This window comes from Peromyscus eremicus, chromosome 19 (assembly GCF_949786415.1).
Source record: "Peromyscus eremicus chromosome 19, PerEre_H2_v1, whole genome shotgun sequence".
Classification (NCBI taxonomy): Eukaryota; Metazoa; Chordata; class Mammalia; order Rodentia; family Cricetidae; genus Peromyscus; species Peromyscus eremicus.
This window is the reverse complement of record NC_081435.1, coordinates 30,819,700-30,838,706: the sequence shown is the minus strand read 5'-3', so window position 1 is coordinate 30,838,706 and position 19,007 is coordinate 30,819,700. Positions and strand designations below refer to the sequence as shown.

Below are 19,007 nucleotides of genomic sequence, written 5' to 3'. Positions count from 1 at the left end.
ACAAAGCTGGAATGGCTACCCACTATACACTGTAGGGACATTTTCTTGATTAATTATTGATGTGAGAGGGCCCAGCCTACTGTGGGTGGTGCCATCCCCTGAGCAGATGGTTCCTGGATCTGAGTGAGTGCATGTGCTCTAGAGCATCTTATACAGATGTCCTTAATTCAGCCTTGGGACAATTCAAGTAGCAGATGTTAATCTCATTTTACAGAGGAGACAAAGTTTCAGAAAGCTTCAGGGATTTATTTATGTGATGCGAGTGCAAGGTTAGATGAGGATCCAACAGGTCTGATTTCAGGAGTGGCCTCACTAACCTGTGTCCTGAAGCTGTGCCTGTCTGTCTGTCCAGTAGACATAACCTGTATTGCTTGCTTATGTTACATTTTAATTTATATCACATTTGTAAATACAACTTTAGTAGGTACTCAAGTGCTGATAACTCTGCATTTGAGAGCTCTGTGGATTGCGTGGGGTCTCCAGGGATCGTGGTTACCGAAATCAGTTTTGCCAAACAGCATGGGAGGCTACATGATCTGGTGTGATGGGTGCAAGACAGCTGGGGGGTGTCTCTGCAGTAGTGTTAGATTCAGGGTTACCCAGGGACTGAGCATGCTGACTGGAAGACCCCATCTCCTTTGGTCACCCTTCTTTCTGTGTGCTTATAGAAGGCCCTAAAATCTGATTGGAACTGAGATGTCACCACATCATGACACCAGTGGAACATTTTCCCCTCCCTTCAAAGGCACTTTAATTAAATTTCCATCATGAAGATAATTAGACAAGATTTGCCACACCTAGCCAGCCAGTATTCCAGGCCAGGATCTCATTAAGAAACTTTGCTTTTCTGGAAACTGCCCCTTTGAGCTTTCCAAGTTGGTGGCCTTGTGCTCTGGGGATTAGTTTCATCCATGTTTTCCCTTGATTTTTATTTCCCCAAATTTAGAAGAAAAAAAAAAAGCTCTGGCAAAATAGGGGTCTTGGTTGTTTAAACTGCTGTTAATTTTCAGAGTGCCTAGATTTGGACTATGTGTTCTTTTTCATGATTCTGGTGTGTGGTATGTTGAATGATGTCTGTGTACGAACAAAATGCAGCTCAGATCCTGGTACTGCCTACGTGAGCTGGGCTCATTCACACACGTTGCCCGTGGCTTGCCTCTCAGCTGGTGAAGGCTGCCCTCTACTGACCTTAGCAGATGGACAATTTCCTTGACACAGTAATCTCCAAATGTCTCCTTTCCCACCTTTCTTCTGGCCCTTTCCTCTTTCCTTCCCTTCCTAATGCATTTTAGTGATTTCTTACCGAATACTAGTTATTGTGATTGGAATTGAGGCTGTAATGGAGAAAAAAAAGAGATACTCCTACTTAGAAAAATGTTTGGTGTTCTCTAGTCAGGTATTTGACTGCTAGTGATGTATAAGTCAGTATGTGAGCATTCCGGCTTTATGTGCCCCACCTCCATAAACAAACAGTGAGGTGATCACTGATTTCGGGCAGGCTGGAGTAGAGAATTTCGATTCTAGAGATGAGGACCCCAGCGGGGAGGCAGTTTCCTTGGACGTAAAAAGAGAAAGGGATGTGAGAAAACTGCCAGTAGCAGTAATAAGGGAGAGAAAGGCATGGCTGACTGAGAGTCAGTTGACATAAACTGAACATAACCAGAGACTGACTGACGAGGTATTGGAGCTGTAACACTTGTGGCTGGTGATCTTCTAGACTAGTGTCAGTCAATGGGGCAGAGAAAGGGGAAGGCTTTGAGGTTGTGGGTGACAGATGTGCATGGGATCAACCCTTCTGCCCTTGGGTAAGTTATTCAACATCTCTTTACTACAGTTTCTTCTTATTTACATAGATAAACTAATTTACAAAGCATATCAGCCTCCGAGGATGTGTTGTCTAGGGTGTGATGTACACTGTCACCGTAGAGAGTTTTGAGTGTGACCAAGAGTGTGAAAAATGTGTGTAAGGTGAGTATGATACAGTTGTCTGCAGGCTTAACAGAGAGGGAGACAGGAGGAAAACCTGAATCTCGCTGCATGCTTCTTGACATCAACACCACCCACTTCACGTGTGGGGTAGGGAGGAAGAACCAGCCTTTCAGAGTGTAGGTACGGAGAGCCACAGGGTACCTTTGCTGAAAATGGTTCTTGGTTGCACGGAACCTATTCAGAATGTTTTATTCTATAGAAATGATAGTCATGGCTTTACTATTAGTTTTATGTGATTGTCAAAGTAATGCATATAAGATTTGCTAACCACAGGAGAGTATGATAAATGAGCAGCAGCTACAATCCTAATGCTCCCAGATTCTGTTAGTTAACATTACATCTCAGTCAGTCTGTCCATCCTATTTTTGTGTCTTCTTTTAAAATGTATTTATTGTGTGTGGGTCTTTTGCTTGCATGCATGTCTGTGCACCACATACATGCAATGCCTGTGGAGGCCAGGAGACAGCATTTTGCAACCCCTGGGACTAGAGTTGTAGAATGTTGTGAGCTGCCATGTGAGCGCTGGGAATCGAACCCAGGTCCTCTGGAAGAGCAGACAGTGTTCTTAAGTACTGAGCCATCTCTCCCCCACTCTTTTTTGTTTCCTTTAAAACTTGTGTGTGCTTGTGTGTGTTTGTGTATGTGTGCATACGTGTGTGTGCATGTGCATGTGTGTTAGGGGCTGACTCACTGATGTTAGAAGACGTCCTTGGTTGTTGGTCCTCCTCGCTTTCCATCCTGTTTGCGAAAGGATCTCTTGTTTGCCACTTCATACACGGGGGTACCTGGCTCACGAGCTTCTGGGAGTTTCCTGGGGTTCTCCTGCTTCCACTTCTCAACTCACCATAGATGCATTGGGGTTACAGATGTGATCTACCACATCCAGCTTGACACGGGTGCTGGGGATCTGAACTCAGGTCCTCACACCTGTGCAACAAGCAGTTTACGAACTGAGCTGTCTGCTCAGGCCTAGTTCGTTCCTGTTCTTTAATGAACACAAAGCTGATGGAAACAGCTGTGGTTAAAGTATGCTGCACAACCAGCTGCGCTTTTCAGAGGCATTTAAACCGAAGCTCGTCCTGACAAGAGACATTTGGGATAGTCGTGTGTCACAGGGAGAAAGTGCTACGGTGCTCTGAGTTACTGAGAGGGCAGTGTTTTCTCCTCTGACAGTCTTGAAGTATAGTAGGGTGAACTCCCATCTTGTGGATGGCAAGGACGTGACCCTCTTTACTGCCCTGCTGGTCTCTGACAGGTGGTCAGACCCCGAGCACGCTTTTCTGAGGACTCACTTCTCAGATTGGCAGAAAGAGCTGTTGGTTAGAATATGATATGAGAGAGACTTTGATTAATCCCTTCCCCTACGCTCGCTAGAGGACTCAATGCTAATCTCTCCCAAAGAGTGGGAGACTCTTCAACTTCTCATCTTTAAATATTAAAGTCGTTGTAGAAGTCTGCTCCGACTAATCCAGAATAAAGACAGGAGAGATTAATGTCACTAGAGTGTAGTTTTACACGAATAAAGCATTTTAAATGAGCTTAAATCTAAGAAGCAGGTTAGACAGAGGTGTATGTGTTAGGTTGGGTGGGGTAACTCGTGTGTGTATGTGTGTGTGTGTGTGTGTGTGCGCGCGCGCAGTGTGTAGGAGCAGGAAGAGGAAGGTGGGAGGTGGGAGGGAGGGAGAGAGGAGGCTGAAGGTCTAGATTTTTGCTGTGACTTGATCTAAATGTAGGTACTGCTGTTAGATACAAGGGCGAGCGTATGTGCTCGAGATGATTCTAAGTGACAGAGAGCTTGCGTGGCTTGCATTAATACTCAGCACCGGGGAAAGAAACAGAAAAGACAAGGCCACGCTTGCTAGATTGACTAAAATCACATCTTGTTGAGTCCAGTGTTTCTCAGAATATTTTTGTGTGTAAGTGCATGTATACACACATAATGTATGTACACACAGGAACATACGCCCAGGAGACTTGGGCTTTTTCTCTTCTCCATAAGATGTAAGAAGGCGGGGAGAATTGAGAAAATACTTTCTGTACTGAGTAGTTGGATTGCAAAGGTAACTAGTTCCTCTAACAAATGTGGTTGCTTTCATGAAGTGTAAGGACTGTGCTGCAAATGGGGTGTAAAGAGTTGTTTCCAGGCATCAGTGGTCTCAGCAAGGCTAGCAGTCAGTCACTGATGGACCAACAGCTCTTAATCTGTGTCAGTTCCTCTGTGCTGGGAGAAGTCGCTTTCCTTCCGGATAAAATCTGACTCCAAAGCCCGAGGCGCCTTTCAATCTGGGGTTCACATTCCTTGCCATTTTTATCTCGCATATCATGCAATTCCTGAGACTATCATGGGATGGATAAACCTTGTGCCACGGATGGGCATTTTTAGATGTGTGTGTGTGGGTTAGCTTTTTGTCACTTTGATACAAAATAGAGTCATCTGAGAAGAAGGAACCACAATTGAGGAAATGCCTCCATCAGATTGGACTGTCAGCAAGTGTGTGCCGCATCTTCTTGGTTCATGATGGATGTGGGAGGGCCCAGTCTACTGCTGTCCTTGAAGTGGCGGTCCTGCGGGGTATAAGAAAGGAAGGTGAGCAAGCCAGGTTGCAGCATCCCTCGGTGGTCCCTGCTTCAGTTCTTGCCTCCAGATGCCTGCATTGAGTTCCTGCCTTGACTTTCCTCAGTGATGGACTGTGGGGTGGAAGACTAAGCCAAATACACCCTTTCCTCTGTAAGCTGCTTTTTGGTAATGGTGTTTATCACAGCAATAGAAAGCAAACCAGGACAGTGTGGCTCCTCAGAGACTGTCTGCTACTTTGTGCCCGGGCCCTATGGGTTTTCTCTGTTGGGATGCTTTGCCATCAGCTGATGCGGTCACTCACTTACTTGTTCCTTTCATTTCCTGTTATGCAGTGAGGTCCCGGAAGAGCCTCTCATTTTCAGTATGGTGTGGGGAAAGGGAAAACTAAGTGGTGCCTTAAGAGATTTGAAGTGAAGGGCGAGCCCAAAGTTAGCAGGCGCCTTAATTGAAAATGTTTCTTCGTAGCACTGACCTTTTAAAAAGGAGTGTTTTATTTTTATAAAACTGAAATTCAAGGCTGCCATTTTTTGTTTGTGTAGTATGTACACGTAAGGTGTATGTGTGTGATGTGAATGTGTATATTTGTGTGTGTGAGGGTATGGGCATCTGTGTGTGTGGAAGTCAGAGGAAGACGCTGCATGTCCTAATCAATCACTCTCTGCCCTGTTTCCTTGAGACAGGGTCTCTCTCTGAACCAGGAACTAGGCTGGCCACCATCAGGTCCCCTCGATCCTCCCACCTCCACTTGCCATAGCCCTGGGGTTACAGACAGGTGTGCATGGTTACACCTAGTTTTTTAAAGTGGGTGCCGGGAATTTGAACTCTGATCCTCATGGTTACCAGGAAACACTTTCATCCACTGGGTCATTTCACTAGCTCTGCCATAGGTATGTATCTATATATAGATATCACATATGCTGTATGTTACTTATCATTATAAATATATATTATACTTACATATTTTTGTGATTTTTATATATGATATGTAATATAGAGTCATGTAATCACATATACATGTAAATATATATGTTATATATATTCGTGATTATATATGATATGTAATATCTAGCATATAGTAACCATGTAGTCTGTGGTTTCAACAAATGAACTAGGCCAGGTTAACTATAGTCCAAGTCTCTAGTGGAGATGCATATGTTCAGCTTTTGTATAGCTGGAAATCTTAATTTCCTTTTCCTATCTGGAAGGTAGTTTTGCTGAATTCTTGGTTTATAGTTTTTCTTTTTGGCGTGCTGAATATATCAACCCAATTCCCTCTGGCCTGCAAAGTTTCTGATTAAAAAAAAAAAATCCACTGCAGACCTCCCGGAAGCTCCTTGTATGCGGCAGGTTACTTTATTCTCGGTGCTTTCGATATTCCCCCTGTGACTTTTGACACGTATAATGTGTCTGGTGTAGTTCTCCTTAGACGTCTCCTACTTGGAGTTTGTTGAGATTTTGAATTTGTGTGCACATTTCCTTTTCTTTTAAACTTGGGAAGTTTGGGCCATTATTGCTTTATATAATCTCCCTTCTCCATTGGCACTGATTGCCCCTTTAAGACTCCACAGTGTGTGAGTGGGCCCACCTGACAGCCTCCGTAGGCCTCCAAAGCTCTCACCATGTCTCTTCATTCATTTTCCTCTTTGGAACAGCCTGTCCTCAAGTCCCCTGCTGCTGTTGCTTTCTGCTTTTAAAGCGGTTCGTCTTGGTTGATAGTCTCATCTTGTTCATGTTTCAGTTCCCCGAGTTTATGTAGTTGTTTGAATGGCTAGGTGGACATTTTTAAAAATAATTATTTCAGATTAATTGTCAGGTAATTCATATGCCTGTTTCTTTAGGGTGAGTTTCTAGACATTTATTTGGTTCAATGACTGGGCCATTTTCCCCACTGACCCGCCGTGTGTGTGTGTGTGTGTGTGTGTGTGTGTGTGTGTGTGTGTGTGTTCCTGTGTCCGTCCTGTGATCTTTCAGAGAGATTTGGCTCTATGAAACAACGACCACCTCCCCCATTTGTCATGGGCTGGCTTACACAGCTTAGCTGGGAGTGTGCCGGCCCCTCAAACTTCTTCTGATCATCTCTGGGACTGTATATACCCAGATGCAGAAGTCTGCCCTGTCATAGAGCCAAGCTTGTAACCTCTCTTTTTCGCTGGTGGTTCCACAGACCTTTTTTTTTTTTTTTTTTTTTTTGAGACAGGGTTTCTCTGTGTAGCTTTGAGCCTTTCCTGGAGCTCACTTGGTAGCCCAGGCTGGCCTCGAACTCACAGAGATCTGCCTGGCTCTGCCTCCCGAGTGCTGGGATTAAAGGCGTGCGCCACCACAGACTCTTTTTTTTTTTTTTAATTTTTATTTTGCAATACAATCCAGTTCTACATATCAGCCACAGATTCCCTTGTTCTTCCCCCTCCCGTCCCCCTCACCTTCCCCCCAGTCCACCCCCCATTCCAATCTCCTCCAGGGCAAAGCCTTCCCCACAGACTGAGATCAACCTGGTGGACTCAGTCCAGGTAGGTCCAGTCCCCTCCTCCCAGGCCGAGCCAAGGGACCCTGCATAGGCCCCAGGTTTCAAACAGACTCTTAAGGCCTATATCAGCATGCTGTGCTGGCTTTAGTTCTCAGTGACCAGCAAGCACCCAAGTATACTGTTTCCGTTCCCCAGAGTACGTCCTCAGGCAAGGCCTGCTAGAGCCACAGTATCGATGCACATTTATCTCCCTTTTTTCTTCTGTGGGAGAAACAAGCCTTTGTAGTTTTCGACCCATTCTGCCCCACTGTGCTAGTTGGGAGGGAGCTATCTGGAGTGTGATGGCTAATTCAGATGGATTAAGGGTCACTTAGGGGCAGTAGTGAGGGACAGGTTTAAATGTATGTGTAAGAGCTTTTCCAGACTGGATTAAGCTAATCTGGGGAAAATCTGTGCTGAATGTGGGTGGCACTATCCCCTGGGCTGAGGTCCTGGACTGGAGAAGAAAGGGAAAAAGAGGAAAAGCTAGCTGAGTGCCTGGATTTTCCTTTCTTGGTTTGCCTCCCAATGGCACAGAGCCCGGGGTGGCCAGGCAGCCAGACTTTTCCCAGCATGACAGATTATCCCATGAACCAGGACCTGAAACACACCTCTCTTCCAGAGGGGCACAGTGGTGTATGCCTATACTTCAGCCCTTGGGAGCTGGAGACGGAAGATCAGAATTTCAAGGCCAGTCCCTCCCACACAGAGTTTGAGGCCGGCCTGGGTTATATGACACTCAGTCTCACGACAAACACCAGCACTAACCTCTCCTTCCTTCAGCTGCTCATGTTAGTAATTCGGCCGCAGCTACAGACGGTTCTTCCTACAGTGAGGAAAAGCAGCGCACTTCACTGGCTTTGACGTGACTATTCTTGGCTCTGTCCTCACTTGGGTATACTCTTCCACCTCTTAATTGGTTTCAGGAGGTCTCACAAAGGCAATTTTGTTTGTAAATTTTTGTTAAGTCATTGTCTTTATGGGGTGGAGGGTGGGGTGAGAGCTGGAGGCTTCCTGTTCAGCCATCTTATATCATTCTCAAGTGTAACCCAAATCTCTGTTTTATGAGATGGGGATAATTAATATTGGTAGAGCTTTGATAATTAAAATGATAGAAATGGTAACACATTTGTTCCCTGTCCCTAGGGACTCAGTACCTATTCCAGACTTCTGGCTTTGCAGTCTCCATGTCTGCCTGCCTGCCTCTCTTTAGCAACCGTTGCTAGAATTTCTAGCAAATGCTTAGCACACGTCAGTCATTCTGCATATCCCTGTTATACATGTAAACTCCTTTTTTATAATATTGTAAGTGGGGGATATTATGGTCCTATGTACATGGGAGGAAATTGGTTATAGAAAGTCAACAATTTATTTAAGGTCGGGAAGCCGAAACTGGTCTCAGATTCCATTTTTAAGAGGTATTTGCTTTTAAGCAGAGGAACTAACTGCATTTATTGTCATGGAGCAAGTTCATGTTAGTCATATAATGAGAGGAGCTTTTGGTCTGGATTGCCATGAAATACATGTATTTAGATGTTAACTGAACTGTAGTCCCCTCAATTGCAAATTAAGCGTTTCTAGCTGGGCATGGTGGTGCATAGCTTTAGTCCCTCTCTTTGGGAGGTAGAGGCAGGTGGATCTCTTTGAGTTCAAGGCCACCTGGTCTATAGAGTTCCAGGACAGCCAGGGCTACCTAGTGAGACTCTGTCATGAGGAAAGCAGCAACCCTCCTCCAAAGAGTGATAATTTCTTTTTTAATTGTTTTAATTTTTGAATTTTATACAGGAGTACAATGCATTTTAATCTTATCTACATCCCACCCAGCTCCTTTTATGTCCCTCCTTCCCTTTCAACTTCGTGTTCTCACCTGTAATTATATATGTATATATACACATATACACACGCCCTACTGAGTCCATTTCATGTTGACCATATGTACATGGGTGTATGGCTGGCCACTTAGGCATGGACAACCTATCAGGGGGATTGTCGGTGATGAAAACTGACTCTTTCAGACATTGTGGGTCATCACTAGCTTGTCAGCTCATGAACCCTTTCCCCACCCATGCAGGAATGTTGACTGGTGTGATCTGGTGCAGGTTTTGTGTAGGCAGCCATAGGTGTTGAGGGTTCCGGGGTGCAACGTCTTCACCATGTCCAGAGGACAGCAGTCCTCCCTGTCTTCTGGCTCTGGCAATCTTTCTGCCTCTCTTCTCGGATGTTTCCCGAGCTTTGGGACAGGGCTTGTACTATAGACGGTCCGTGTACGGATGGAAACTCCACAGTCACTGGTTCCCTACCCCGGGCCAGCTGTGGTTCTTTGGGATGGCCTCCATCTGCTGCAAAAGCTTCTTTGGTAAGGGATGAGAGCTGCATTAATCTATGGGCATGAGAAGTAAGTATTTGGAAGGCAATTAGAAACTATATCACTCTAGCAAAATGGTTGTGGTAGCTTCTTGAAGAGGCATTTTTGCATCATGAAATGAATATTCTTTAATTCAAACGATTGTTGTTTGTACTGTATAAACTACATAGTTAGGTTAACCTTAAATAGCATCTTTTGTTTTAACAGTAATTATTCAATTATTATGGATATTATTTCATGTTAATTTTAGATGGTAATTATGCTGCTGAAAGTGCCTGTAATTTATATATCAGAATGCAAAGTCTCATGAAAGATGAATGTTTTTGACAATTGCGAGTAAAAGATGGATTGTGATCATGTTGATGCCCCATTACCTTTCCTTTTCCCTCTCCCAGCCTAGCAGGATCTTCTTCCCATTGACTGTCCCTCCTACCCTCATGGCTTGCTTTATTTTATTTTATGCAGATAGCCATGGAGATGAATTTTGTGTGTGTATATAGTTTTTTTTTTCTTTTTTCTTTTTTCAGGACAGAGTTTATTCAAAGAGGCAGAATTTCAATCACAGGGGCTGGATTTCTCAACTGCATATTGGAAACTTTTGCTAGTACTTTCTTAAGACATGGAGCCCAGAAGGTAAGCTTGCTTGTACTTTGAACTAACATTAATTTTAAGAAAACATGGAGGAATCAGTTGGGTATTGAATAGGACAGAATAAAAGAGTATCATGAGGTGATATTTAAAAAAAAAGGGAGTTAATGAATAAATATATCCACAAAATTTCTCTTAATAATTGTTATTTAAATCCAAAGTTTAACCAGGCTACACCAGTCTGAATATGTTCTAAGGAGCGCGGCACTGGGTTGTTGAGATTAATGATGCGTTCTTGGCCTAGTTGAGGAGGTTTCTCTCATGGATCCAGACTGGTTTAGCCTAGGCTGCAAGGGAGTAGTGGAACTCTTAGAAGATGTGATGTTACTTTTACTCACTGAGAAATTATTGTGCTTGTTTTCTGCTAGACCATAATATGTGCATTTGTTTAAAAAAAAAGAAAGAAAAGAAAAGAAAAGAAAAACACCACCACCACCCTCTTATCTGCAAAACTGCAATCTCAAAGTAATGCCCCTGGTGGGAAAATTAATTTTATCACTGTGTCTCTGACTGAGTTGACTCCTTGTTCATCTATTAAATCCTGTATTAGGAAAGCTGTAATAATAATAATTAAGTATAATTGTTTTACACACAAGTCTATTCATCAAAAGGATGAAATCCCTTTTGGGAGAGATAATATTTAAAAGTTGAGGTTTCTTATTATTAAATTGGCTACACATCCCGTGGTCCCTATGAAAACAGATAGCAGGCTGTATTCATCGTGGAAATTATAGCTTGCTTCACTTTAGATAAATACATGTTGTTCATTCACTCAAGTGGTTTTGTATCTGTCATCAGTCTGAACCTTTTAATAGTTGTTAATCATATCTTGATCCTGTAAGATACATGAAGTGGTCTGCATTCCCATTTTATTGGTGAAAGATGATTCAATAAGTACACCCAGTATACTCCTATGTCTCCCCTATCTTCTTTCTTCTTACAGGAGAGTACCTGCCTTGTGCTAGGCGCCATGTGAAATGTGTGTGTGGTGGTTTGAATAGGTATGGCCCCCATAGACTCATGTGTTTGAATGCTTGGTTTATAGGGAGTGACGTAATTAGAAGTGTGGCCTTGTTGGAGGAAGTGTGTCACTGTGGGGGCGGGCTTTGAGGTCTCATATGCTCAAGCTATGCCCAGTGTGGGACTCAGTTCATTTCCTGTTGCCTGTGGGTGGGGAACTCTCAGGTCCTTCTCCAGCACCATGTCTACCTGCATGCAGCTTTGCTTCCCACCATGACAATAATGGACTAAATCTCTGAAACTGTAAGCTAGCCCCATTTAAATGTTTTCCTTTATAATAGTTGCTGTGGTCATGGTGTTCTTCACGGCACTAGGAACCATGACTAAGACCAGGGGCTAAATGTATTTATTCGGTCATAGAAATAGTGAAATGTAGGCTCTAGACTCACATCCCATCTTTCATTGGCAAGTGTTCACTCTCCTTCGAGGCCCCAGGTAGAGGCAGTAAAGCCCTGACCTTCTCAGCCCAGTGACCTTCGCATGAATGGCTGTGCTAGAACAGACTTGCGTTGTTGTGTCCTACGCTTCTTGTATCTATTGGTTGCAAGTGACAGAACACACTTGAGGTTGCTCATTGGAATGGTGCAAGGGTGCTGAGGCTGGATGCTGGCTTCAGGAAGAGCTGCACTGCGCTGGAGCTTCTGAGGACCCTTGTAGGATTCCTTCTCCAGTCCCGTTCTCCTGGTCTGTAGAGATGTGTGTGCTTTGTGGTTCTCTTCTTCAGTCAGTCTGGTTCTCTCTGTTTAGTGGAATGTGGGTCTCCACTGTCTTGGTGTACGTATTGAATAGAGTTCTAGCCAATGAAGAGACTGACTGCATCTCTCTTCTTTCTACCAGCAGAATGGCCATGTCTTTCTTCTTTTTCTTATGTCTCTGGACGAAGAGGCCTTTGTTTGCAAAGAGGTCAAACAGGACCAGGGGGTTGAATGACAGCTGTATAAACATGACCTTCTTCTCTGCCGTGACCGTGGGGATCGGGGATGAGGTCACTTCTCAGAGAAAGGGCTTTGGGGGAAAATATTCCCAAAGCATTTTTGTTTCTACAATGTTCTCACAGTACACGCTGTACTCTGTACCCTAATGGAAAAGAGAAGAGGGACACACACACACACACACACACACACACACACACACACACACACAGATCCCTTTCTCTCCTCCTCCTTCTTATTCCCCGCTTCCCCCTCTCCCCCTGCCACATGTTGTGCAGGCCAGAAGAGGATGTTTGGTGTCTTACTCTGTCTTTCACTGAACCCTGAAGCTAGATTTCTGGTCAGCAAGACCTAGCCATCCTCCTATCTTCCACCTCCCTACCAAGTTTAGGTCATAGGCATGCACATGTGTGATGTATGTGTGTGGTATGTGTGTGTGTGTGTGTGTGTGTACACGTATGGCCAGCTTTTTATGTGGACGCTGGTATCTGAACTCAGGTTTGCATCCTTACACAGCCAGTACTGTTACTCACTGGGCCATCTCTTCAGCCCCAGCTTTCTCAGTCTTGATCCTGATTGCTCCCTAACCTGTGATATTCTGGGTAGCGCCTCCTATGTGTGTGCCGAAGTGCATAGGCAGGAAGTAGAATGCAGAGCGGTGCATTGTTGGCCTCTTAGGAATATTCACGGGAACAAAGCCAACAAAACCAGGTGACTCTAATGTTTTAACCCGATGAGCCCTTTATTCTTCTTGATGATGCTCGGAAGTAAGAGAATATATTTTTCCCCCTCTCTCTTTTCCAACTTTGCGTTCTGAAGAGGCTAAGTTTAAATAGCTTTTTGGTTTTTAGAAGGCAGCCATGTCTTTCACCTCTTACCCACGCGAGGCTGTTTTCTAGGGCCAGCCTGCCTTCCTGGTAAACCTCATAGCTGAGTCTGCATCACTGACTTCTGCCCAAGTGCTCTTGCCGGTGTGTGTGTGTGTGTGTGTGTGTGTGTGTGTGTGTGTGTGTGTGTGTTAGGTGCTGTATTTTCACTTTCGGACTTTATCCTTGAGGCTGTTTAGTGGCGTCAAAGGGGGGATCTGATAGCTATTTTATTCCCCCTAGTAAAAGCAAAACTAGACACTCAACCTTTCTATCTATGATTATAAATTAAAGCCAGGCTGTTGGTGTCGGGCTGGAGGTGAGGTCAGTTGTGTTTCTGGGTCTCCAGGGGCTTGTTCAATTGCATTTTTTCCTTTTCCTTCACTATTCCAGTGCAGTTTGCAAGTGGGGCCCTTTTGGACACATGCTGGCTTTCACACACCCGTCAGAAGCCGCCCTCTCCTTGGATTAGATGCAGTGGTTATCAGCGTTGCTGATTTCCCTTGGGTGCCAAGCCTCAGGCATGCCTAGGCAGTGGTACAGGTTGTACCTAAGCGGGCTGCTGTGTACCAGCCCATCACTTTTGTGACCTGGCAGCAGTTCCTCTGCCCAAGGTTGTTCATCCACCAAAGAGGTGTTTTTACGCATTCCTGGAGATATGAGTGAAAACTATGAGAGTCTTTAAGTTGAAACAATCAGGTCACATATAAATCATGTTTTCTTTGCTTTTAAGAGTTAAAAACATCACACTCACAAGCTTCTCTGTCATACTTTCTACTTATCATCACCTCCCCGCCAGCCATGTGAACATGAGTTGTGCTCATAACTACATTTTAAACTTTATTCAACCCCACAAGCATCTTTTGATGGGCTGTGTGCTGGGCATATCGGGTAGAGTGCTGGAGACACGTAGATACGAGACATCGTTCACAGGATGGAGACTGTGCCTTGTGCAGCTTTAGTTTGGGGCATGTTGCTGAGGGTGGAAAGCATGGCAGACAGTGATTCAACACCTGCTGATGCTGGGAATGGATAAAGATTGGCTTCGTGCTCACGCTCAGCACTCTGAGTCCGAGGAGGGTATTAACAAGGCAGTTCATGAGGATGAGAGTTGCAGATGACAAGCTTTAGGCTTCGCATGTGTTGCTTGTCCGCCTCTCTGAGCAACTCAGTGAGATGGGATTTACTGTTCTCTTTCATTTGCACAGGGAAAGGGAAACCGAGGTGCCATTCGACGGGACGGTTTTCTCAAGGTTACTAAACTAGAAAGTGGGAGAACTGGAATGTGATCCAAAGCTTGTCTGACCCCAGAGCGTGCTCTTGGTCTCTAACCCTTACAGTCCCATCTACAATCTCTGCACTTGAACCATGTGTGTGCTGGGGGCAGTGTTATATAGGCCTAGGATAATCAAAACAAGGGGATGTGAGTACAGCGAGAATACAAGAATGTAAGAAGAGGGAGCCGGGTTATGATGGAAGAGCATGGAACAGCAGAAGAGTAGGGGCTGATCATTTTTATAGTTTTAGGGGCAGATATCCTTTGCTCAGTCAATAAAGTGCTTGTCACAAAAGCATGAGCACCTGACTTCAACCTGCAGAACTCATAAAAAAGCTAGGTTTTAGTCCCTGGTGCTGAGGAGGCAGAAGAAGGTAGATCTTTGGGACGTGCTGGCCAGCCAGCCTAGTTTCCCAGTAAGCTCCAGGCCAGTGGGAGACTTCGTCTCAAAAAACAAGGGGGACAGCTCCTGAGGAACAACACTGGGGTTCATTTCTTATTCCGCATGAACATATATCTGCACACACACTTGCACAAAAATCACAGCACAGACACACATGCACATAGACACACACAGAGATGCACAGACATATACAGACACAAACGTACACATTCAAACAAACACACACACACACATATAGACACACACAGAGATGCACAGACACAGACAGACAAACACATACATTATACAGACACACAGGCAGGTAGGCAGGCAGACAGACAAACACATACACACACACACACACACACACACACAATCTTTGAACTTTTTGGTTAAATTTATTTGTGAGTGACTTTCTTCTTTGTATTTGCTGTAAATGGTTCTCTTCAAAGTGTTAGTTGTCCATATAAAGAAGTACTATCATTTTCTGTATTAACTTTGTATCTTAAAACTTCATTGAATTTATTAATTCTAACATCTTTTTGGGAGTGAATCTTTTAAGGATCTTTATATGGTTAAGATCATGTCATCGACAAACACACACGTTTCTTTCCTTCCTTTCCTGTTTGAATGACAACTATTGCTTCCTCTTTGTCTAATTGCTAGACTTTAATAATATGTTAAATAGAAGTGGTGAGGATGATCCATTTTTTTCATACAACTTTATGCATAGCAGCTATAATTTTTCCATTACTGGGTATCTTTTTCCAGCCTGTGCTGAAGAGAGAGTCCATATACACTAAGTTCTTAGCCATTGAGCACTAGAGAACATATGGCATGTGTCTCAATTTGAGAGGCATCGCATAGGTGTGTAATGGAATGTGAGCACAGACCATTGGTACACAGAATCAGAGAGATACTGGGTACATGTTTTAATCTGCAAAGTTGGGGTAATTTGTTACACAGCAATAAATAACCAATAGAGTGAATTTGAAAAAATCATGCAGCCAGATATAGCCAGGCCTTTTCTTTCTTTCCTACATAACCCTGGCTGTCTTGGAATTCACTGTGCAGACCAGATTGGCCTTGAACTTACAGAGATCCACCGGCCTCTGCTTCCTGAGTGTTGGGATTAAAGGTGTGCAGCACCATACTCCGCCTAGCCAGGGTTTTTCAAATGTTATTTTGGATCACATGTATTAGACCAAAATTTCTTTGACAGTAGGGAATTATCATCCATTGTAAAACTGGATTTTTCAAAAAATCCAGAGTAACAAGCTCACACCCTAAACTGTCATGTTCAGATTTTTTAGATATAGCATGCCCAAGCCAGACCTTTAAAGTCATGTTCAAATGGTCTGACTTGCCTACAGTTGTCTCTGTAACAAATATTTCACACGCTCTTGAATACCACATCTGCTTTAGCCTTCTGATCAGCGTGATTGAGAATAAGGATGGCACTAATAATGGGGCCTTCTGCAAGAGTGGTTGAGATAACAAATTATTTTATCACACATTGAAAAATGTATTTTACAAACTTAAAGGAAGAGCACGTCTGTGAGATCGGATAATGAGAACTCTGCATTCCTCGGCATTTGTAGTCGTCCCTAACCACAGAGACGAACTGGCTAAAAAAAGAACACTGCATGGCAAGATCGTTATCACCCATATTATCTTCCAAGCCTCTGTGGAGAAGTGAAAAGTGAATTCCAGCCTCAAAAGAAGAAGCCATGTGGGAGCAGCTCGCCCCAAAGTTGTGATTTCGGTTTGCCTTTTTGCCTTGTGCTGTTTTGGAAGAGGAGTGGGGTGCAGGAGCTGGTGGTAACTTTGCGGGGGCGGGAGCAAAGCTCCTCAGGATCGTGTTCTTTGTAGTATAAGATGCCCTTTCTCAAGGGAGTGGTGTCAACGAGAGGAGGCAGTGGGTTTGGGAAGCCAAAATGCATTCTCTGTATGTAAATTAGAGTCAGAATATACACACAGGTCCTCAGTTCGTTTGAGCATCACAGTTTCATAATAAGGAGAGCAGTTAGAAGGAGGCGGAGTGAAGCAGCCAGTGTCTTCTAGACCAGCGGTCTGCTGTAGGACTAGCTGGTCCTGAATGGTCTTAATTGAGATGGATAGCTTCCATGGTCAGGCAAGGATGGGAAAATCTCCAGCATTTTGAGCTGATCCCTGTATCTTAAGTCCCATTCATTGCGTTAATGAGAGTCTATTTCTAATGCACATTATGGTAGTTAATCAGCCACCAATTTCACCAGTGAAAATTCAGTTTTAGCATGCCTTGTGCTAATTTCCTTTCAAGGGTAAAGATAACTGAAATTTCTAGAGTGAGATTGATGATTAGAATAGTCATGCCATCCACTGGAGTGTGAGGCCCACGTGAGGGCACTGGCTGTCCTTAGCATATGACAGGATGTAACACATACATGCCATAGGACTACCTTGTGCATGCTGAAGTGCTTTGAAGCAAATTGTAGACACCCTAATAACCACATACAAGTATCAACTCCTGAACTAAAAGAGTGTGCTGTGCTTTTCAAAGACTTTTTTTTAGTATGAAATGGGATTCTGGGTGTATGCTCAATGTAGCGAGTGAGCGTGAAGCTTTACAGAAAGGCTCATTGGCCACTGGTCTGATATTCTAAATGTTACACTTTACAACCCAGACCCCCAGCTTTTCATCTGTTTATTCCATAGAGATTGGAAAGGACTAGTAAGTCTGTGAGCATGCTTGGCATATATTAAACTTCAATAGTCACTAGTATTAAAAGATGCTTTCTGACAAGAAGTGTAGTTATAGGTAAATAAATGTGTGTGTGTGTATGTGTGTGTGTGTATGTGTGTGTGTGTGTAGACACACATGCACATGTATGTGTAGTGGCCCATTTTCTGTCCTGCCAGCCAGCTCCCAAATAATGACATGGAGACTTATTATTAATTATGAAAGCTCAGCCTTAGCTTAGGCTTGTCCCATTAGTTCTTATAACTTAAATTAACCCATATTTTTATTAATCTTCATTCTATCACATGGCTTTACCTCTCTTCCATCTCCTGTTTCCTCTCTGCTTCTCTCTTAAGTGCCTAGATTCCTCCTCCTACTTCCTCTCTCTTCCCAGAAATCCCACCAACACTTCTGGCCTAGCTATTGGCCATTCAACTTTTCATTACACCAATCACAGCACTACACCTTCACACAGTGTATAAATATCCCACAACATGTATATGCACGAGTGTGGAGGGCAGAGGCCAACCTCTGGTGTTACACCTCAGATGCCATTCACCTTGTTTGCTGACACAGCATCTGTCGCTGGGACCTGGGGCTCCCTGGGCAGGCAAGGCTGTCAAGCCAGTGAATGGCAGGACTATCCATCTGTTTGTGCTCCCAGCACTGAGACTACCAGTGTACACCATCATGCCTGGCTTTATACGTCTATTCTGAGATTGAACTCTGGTCCTCATGCTGGCAAGACAAATACTTTACCAGCTGAGTTAACACTCCAGCCCTGTAAATAGCCTTTTCAGTACTTACTTAAGATTTTGTTGTTATTTTGTTTTGTTTTGTTGTGACAAGAATCTCTCTATTGTGGCATCCTTGGCTGGCTCAGAACTTGCTATGTAGCTTATTTGGCCTAAAATTCATAATCTTGCCTGAGCTTGCTAGTGCAGGTTACAGGTGTGGGTCCCCATCACCCACCTAGATGAGATTTTAGTTGTCTTTGGAAATCTTTTGACAGTTAACCGAACTTGGCTCTAGATGTTATTGCTTCTCTCTTTTGCTTAATTATTGGCGTGGGTCCCAGAACCCTGATTAGGAGCAATGAGGGAATGAAGAAATGACTTACAAACAGATATAGAAAAGTTGGGATCAGCTGGTCTGGGCTCTCTAATGAAGAAGCCACAGCACTCTGAGAGCTCAGTGTATTTATTACATACAGTTGAGCAGGAAGGCAGGGCTATTACATACGGATAAACAAGGAGACAAGTTTTATTATATTCAACTGAACAAGGAGGCAGATCTGATTCATCTCTGTAGGAGCAGTTTCCGTAGGGGAGCAGTCTCCAGGCCTTAAACATCCAGGAGGAGAACGCCATGGTGGGCATGTTTTTCCAAACGCATTGTCAGCATTTGTACTCAGACCCAAGAAAGGCTTTGCCATTCCCTTGGGTCTGAAGCATTGGAGTCTTCGTTATGGCTGTGCCCATGTCAAACACTGCTTGTTCACCCAGAGTCCCTTCATCCTTTCTTCTGTGTGTGTGTGTGTGTGTGTGTGTGTGTGTGTGTGTGCGCGTGCGCGTGTGCGCTGTTGGAGATCAAGCTTATGGCCTTGCACATGCTCAGTAAACACACTTTCAGTGAGCTGTGTTCCCAGCCTCAAGTACGATTGTAGATATACAATGGTAAAGGAAAAATTTGTGTTGTTTCTTTCAAAACATTTTAGTTATCTTCT

The 19,007-nt window shown here is 44.0% G+C and overlaps 1 protein-coding gene across 6 annotated transcripts in view; it reads left to right on the top strand.

Moving 5' to 3' along the window:
* Positions 1 to 19,007, top strand: part of Prelid2 (PRELI domain containing 2) — an 82,246-nt gene that overhangs the window by 36,132 nt on the left and 27,107 nt on the right. For all 6 annotated transcript variants that reach the window (XM_059246154.1, XM_059246157.1, XM_059246155.1 and 3 more), the window contains one exon: positions 9,963 to 10,068. In XM_059246154.1, the coding sequence (XP_059102137.1) occupies positions 9,963 to 10,068 (106 nt within the window). The remainder of the gene's footprint in view (positions 1 to 9,962; positions 10,069 to 19,007) is intronic.